Source organism: Pelodiscus sinensis, chromosome 21 (genome assembly GCF_052426305.1).
Source record: "Pelodiscus sinensis isolate ZL-2025 chromosome 21, ASM5242630v1, whole genome shotgun sequence".
Lineage (NCBI taxonomy): Eukaryota > Metazoa > Chordata > Testudines > Trionychidae > Pelodiscus > Pelodiscus sinensis.
In genome coordinates this window covers 2,702,678-2,708,677 of record NC_143072.1, presented here as the reverse complement: position 1 = coordinate 2,708,677, position 6,000 = coordinate 2,702,678, and the positions used below count along the sequence as shown (strand labels likewise).

The 6,000-nt window shown below is 48.4% G+C and overlaps 1 protein-coding gene across 2 annotated transcripts in view; it reads left to right on the top strand.

Moving 5' to 3' along the window:
* ATP2A3 (ATPase sarcoplasmic/endoplasmic reticulum Ca2+ transporting 3) overlaps positions 1-6,000 on the top strand; it is a 148,081-nt gene continuing 142,081 nt past the window's right edge. For both annotated transcript variants that reach the window (XM_089772106.1, XM_089772105.1), the window contains exon 1: positions 1-751. In XM_089772106.1, the coding sequence (XP_089628232.1) occupies positions 634-751 (118 nt within the window). In that variant the 5' untranslated portion in view covers positions 1-633. The remainder of the gene's footprint in view (positions 752-6,000) is intronic.

Below are 6,000 nucleotides of genomic sequence, written 5' to 3'. Positions count from 1 at the left end.
CGGGGGGGAGGGGCAGCTCCCCGGGCTCGGCGGCGTGTGGCTGTGGGCGGAGGGGAAGTTACTTGGTGCAAGTGGCTGGGCAGGGCACGGAGCTGCCGGGCGCACGGGGAGGGCAGGGCTGCGCCCAGGAGAGGCGGGCCCGGGCTAGGCTCGGCTCGGCTCACCTTCCAGCGGAGGGAGGAAAGGTGCCGCGCTGGAGGCAGGGAGGACCGAGCCCGGGGAACTTTAAAGCGGACTTGCCCTCTGCACCGGGAGCTGCTGCAGCTGCCACCCAGGGCGCCCCACGAGCCACCAGCGGCTGCACCCGGCTCCCCCTGGACCCCCAACTCGGGACCGGCTGCACCCGGCTCTCCTTCGCCCTTGGACCCCCTGGACCCACTGCCCCCCCACCCAGGAGCGGCTGCACCCGGCTCTCCTTAGCCCCTGGACCCACTGCCCCCCCCCCCCCCCCGGAGCGGCTGCACCCGGCTGCCCCTAGACCCGCTGCCCTCCCAAGCCGGGGCTGCGGCGCCCGGCTCCTCTAGACCAGCTGTCCGCCCCCCCCCCCCCCAAGTCCAGCGTCTGCAGCTGCTGCCCCGGCTTCTCTCCCAGAGCACAGTCCCGCCCTGTGCTGGCGGCGAGCGGCTGCGGGGCATGGAGAACGGGCACAGCTTGCCGGCGGCCGAGGTGCTGCAGCGCTTCGGGGTGCGGGAGAGCTGCGGGCTGAGCCCCGAGCAGGTCCGCCGGAGCCGGGAGAAGTACGGGCCCAATGGTTAGTCTGCTCCGCTCGCGGCGCCCCGGGGCGGGGGGGAGGGAGAATAGAAGGTTTGGGGCTGTCTGAGGGGGGACACGGAGCAGAAGGGGATTATCTCTGGGGGAGGTAGAGGGGTTGGGGACATATGTGGGGGTAGGGCGAAGTAGAGGTTGGGGATGCCTGTGGGGTATAGGGGCAAGAGGAGGGCATGGCCGTGGGGTGGGGTGCCTGTGGGTATGGGGATGACATGTCTGGGGGGAAGGCTTATTAGAGGTGGCAGAGGTGCTCTGACCTGTGTTTAGGACAATGAGCAGCAGGGTGCGGGCTACAGGTTAAGAGCCTGAGGAGGGGGGGGGGGGTTAGGTTAAGGGACATGGATGAAAGGATATGGGAGTGTTATCTTTGTCTTGGAGAGAAGTTTATGGTGACCTGGGGTAGTTTATATTGGCGAGCCAGCTGTGTGATTAGCTAATGGGTTGGGGTTAAGGCATGAGCAGGTTACCAGTGTGATTGGATTAGGATGGGAGACTCCATAGATTAGGTAGGCTGGGAATTGGGTATTTACTAAACACTGGAGAGATCGTTTTGGCTTTGTAGAAATATCTGTGGAAACAGCAATAAAATGACCACAGTCAATCTGGAATAAGGACTGGGAAAACAGGCCAATGTGGGGCGGAGGAGAGGGGTTTGCTTGGGACATGGGGAAGGATTGGTGGCTCTATTGAGCAGTAGGGCAGGCAGAGTGTAATCCACCCAAATCAGTATTTGTTTGATGTAGGAGACTACCAAGAAAACCTGCTTCACTTTAACCAACATTTGCATGTGCCACTTTTTGCATAGCTCTTGGTGAAGTTGCAGTGGATGAAGGAGAGAGTTTGGTGGGGATATGGAAAGTGGGATGTGGATGGGTTATACTGTAACCAGACTGAGTCTGAGAAACTATTATTAAACATCTAAGACATTTCTATAAAAACATTGAAAAACAACTCAGAAAAACTATTAATGAATGCAGATAAATCTGGGAGTTCTGCTCTGATAGCTTCACACCTTGGGAAGACCGCTCTTGATGCTTTTGGAATTGATTTGGGCTTGGGAGGAAGAGTGGTGCTAGTGTAAGTTGATGTAGGTCCACTGTCTGATAGATCCTGTGCCATGTAGTAGAAGAAATTTGTCCACATCTATCCTTATGTAATGTTATTGATATCAGTGGAGTTACACTGGGAGTGATTTTGCCTGCCAATTTTATGGGCCTTATTCTAGTTTCTTCAAAACATCAGGAGTTCAAGATCTCCAGTCGATGTGAATTTGTGCTTGTTGCTTTATGTTCTAGTCAAGCGTGCTGGAACAATTTTTGTAGAGTGAGTGCTGCTGATGGAAACCAGATATTCGGTGGTGTTACTGTTTCAAACCAGGAGGTGCAGTAGCCATTGGTGGTAGGCACTGGCCTACATCCACTGCCATTGGTTCTGATAAATTCCGGTAGGTGTTGCCCATTGTATCTTTATTCACATCTACACTTCCAGGAAGACTGATTCTCTGTCGGGCGATCTTCAGGTGTTTGATTTAGCAGGTCTGGTAGCTGGCACTCTGTATCTTGCATCAATTTTTTTCTGATGGTGTAGACCTGGCCTCTGTCTTTGTATTGTGGAAAGAATGGTTGGGGGAAACCGTGCCATGTATATAAAGGGGTCTTATCATTGACTTCAGGAGCATCCTTGGGCGTGATGTGCTCTTTGTCCAGCGACAAATAAGGAACTCCAGTGGCTCGCTACCTAGATACTGTGTTTTCCCATCTTCTCTGAAACTCCTCTTATCTCTGAAAATCTGACCAGTAACTGGAAATAACTGCCACTTACCATATATTGTTCCACCGTTCTGTTTATTCATGGGGGTACACATGTATCTATTGAAATTGCCTTATTGAAATCTAAATGAAATTAATGGGTAGCAGGCTTAAAACTAATAAAAGAAAGTTCTTCTTCACACAGCGTGTAGTCAACCTGTGGAACTCCTTGCCAGAGGAGGCTGTGAATGCTAGGACTATAATAGAGTTTAAAGAGAAGCTAGATAATTTCATGGAGGTTAGGTCCATAAAAGGCTATTAGCCAGGGGATAAAATGGTGTCCTTGGCCTCTGTTTGTCAGAGGCTGGAGAGGGATGGCAGGAGACAAATCGCTTGATCATTGTCTTCGGTCCGCCCTCTCTGGGGCACCTGGTGCTGGCCACTGTCAGCAGACAGAATACTGGGCTAGAAGGACCTTTGGTCTGACCCAGTACGGCCGTTCTTATGTTCTTCAGTACTGAGTGGAAAGACACACGCTGGGTTCCATGGCAGTTTTGCCCTCTTGCTCTACATGAGCCAAGGATGGGGATCCAAGCCGGAGTCATCCAGTTAAGCTGCACCACCTCGGGTAGGGGGAGGGGCAAAATGGCCCAAGGGCTTCAGCCCTGACCAGGGGGCATGTAACTTGAGCCCCGATGCCCTGGACAGTGGCGTTTGGGCTTTGGCCTTAAACTCCAGCAAGCTGCACACCAGCCTTGGCTCCCCATTTAAATGGGGTTGTGGTCCACTTTGGGGTCCCAATGCACAGTTTGAGAACCCGTGTACTGGAGCAGGGCAGGTGCCCTGGGGGTGATGTACTTCCAAAAGCAAAAGAGGCGGATGTAGTACAAGATTTATAAGCTAAGAGAACAGGCGAGTAGTCAGCCAGGGCTAGATTGTTAATTGTGTCAAGCAATAGCTATGTACTATTGCCCTTTGGATAGACGACCCTATACTCCCTGTCAGAAGCAGAAGGCAGGGAGCGCCTAATACATTTTCTGCTTCTTGGGAAATATTCGGTTGCCATTAGCCTTAACCCAGGGCACTATTTATAGTGCAAACGGTGAGTTATGAGCACAAGTGCTGAGAAGCTGTAGAGATGACAGGGCACCCATAAAAGTGAAACTGAAGTTTGTGATTGTTTTTGGAACTCTGAGCTATGCCTGCACTCCTTATTATTTCCGGGTCTCAGAATTTACTGATGGATCACACAAAAGGAGTGCTTGAAAAGCAAATTTAAAAACTTTATGCAGGAAGGCACCCTGCAAAACTAGTATAATTAAAAATGCAGGCCAAAATTTTCAAACCTAGATGATTTATATTAGGCTACTTAATCTCATGTTCTTAGACAATCTGAATAAAAGTAGCCTGCTCTTTTTTGGAAGAGCTAAACACTCACAAATCCCGGAGCCCACATGGATGTAGGAAATTAACTTTCGGAACCCAGACTTGAAAGTGTTGGACCTGGCGTAACCAGAGAAGTTGTTAATTTTACAGGCAGGGTTTGATTTGATAAAATGTCATGTCACCTAAAATGGAGAAGTTAGAGATCAACATTGGAATTAACTAGAGTGAATTGGATTTGTTTTATTTATCTTTAGAGCCCTGTGTGGATACACAATTGGTATCCGCAGCGCAAAAATGATCTACGGGTATCCGCATCCACATCCAAGGATGCAGATACCCTCAGGTATAAAGCAGATGCCCACACATTTGCAGGGCTCTAGGTAGAGATGTGCATGTTTAACCCTTAATGGTTAACTGGTAGGAGCTGGAGCACCATCCATATCGGTAAAAATGAGCTGCAGATATCTGCGGATGCAAAGCAGAGAGCTGTAGATTTGCAGGGCTCTATTCTCTTTTATGCCCCCAATGCAATGCCTGTGTGCAGGAGTTTGAGAGGAGAGGGGAGACCTGAAGCATCTTCACCTTTCAGGCACTAATTACGGCAGCAAGAGGAGTATAATGACACCCCAACCTCCCTCCAGATGAGTTGTCACAGTAAAGGCACACAAGCCTGTGCTACCTTGCTGGAGAGAACCAGGAAGCAGGGCAGAGGAGCTGCACCCAAGCCCCTGGAATGGTTTATGAGCACTACAGAGTCTACTCTATGAAGCACTTCTCTGCTGTGACATTACCATCCCTGCCTTTTACCACCTGATACAGGGAAGCACATAAGCCCTTGTTTTATTTTAATCACCTCGTTAAGTGCTAGTGAATGGGAATTAAGCCTAAGCTTAAAGTTAAGCATAGGTTGAAGGACTCCCCTAAATTGGAGAGCCAAGGAGAGCGGCTCTGTGAAAGGAACTATATAAAATCACTTTCTGCAGCATCTTGCACCTGCGTTTCTCAAAACGCTCTCAAACATGGATACAGCTCGCCATGCCCCTGTGTTACATGTTACAGATTAGGGGACTAAGTGAGGTAGAGAGAGTTTAAGGCCTTGCATAAAGTCGCAAAGCAAGACAGGTTTTTTTGGGGGTGGGGGAGGGAAGAGGTTGGCTTTCATGACACCAGTTTCCATATTTTAATTCTAAGAAAACCATCTTTTACTCTCTTGCTGATTTCACTTTCTCCTCTCCCTGCTTCATATCATTTGCTTCCTTTGGAACCTGAAATCAAACTGCCAGTTTTGTTGTGAATCACAGTCTAAACTATTACTGTGTAATCCTTCTGAAAAAAAAAAAAAGCCTTCTGGTATATGTTATAGGCCTGTTTTCTTGTTTTTCTCTCTCTCTAGGTACATTGTGCTGCTGAAGCGTTTCACTGCCCTAACTTCTGCAGCTGAGCCCAAACACTGAAATCTAAAACACTCAAAAGTGGTTGCATTTTATTTTGCATAAAAACATTCACCTCAAGTGTAAATTGCTTTTTCAATTCCAGTGCTCACATTTAAACTTGTAGGAGGAAATGGAGAGAGGACCTGTGTATTCAATATCTCCAATTAGTGGTGTGGCAACAAAATGATAATATATGGATTTATTGATTCTTTTTTGTATTTTTTTTTTAAGACGGGGTGGGGGGGATTGTGTTGTTTCATAATTATCAGCGTTGTCAGAATATATATTTTTATCTGCCAAGGAACCCACAAAACTTGCGGTTCCCCATAGCAGTTCCAAAAGTAATGAGGAATCTGCAAACACAATCTTAAATGAATACTTTGCAGTGTTTCCACGTATCTTGTTCAAGATAATTCCTTCCTCTTTCCTCCACTGCCTTTAAACCACAAGCTCTTAAAAAAAAATCAAATCTATAATAATGAGCCACTGTTCTAGAATGCATGGTCTGGAGTGTGTGGTAGAAATGTAAAAATATTTCTCGGCCGTCTTTCTAGGTTTAAAGACTTAAAGACCTGACACACCACTACTCCATTGCATTGACATAACTTAGTTGATTTTAGCGGAGTTACACAATGGAGTTGGGCTCCAAATGGCTGTTTGTTTAA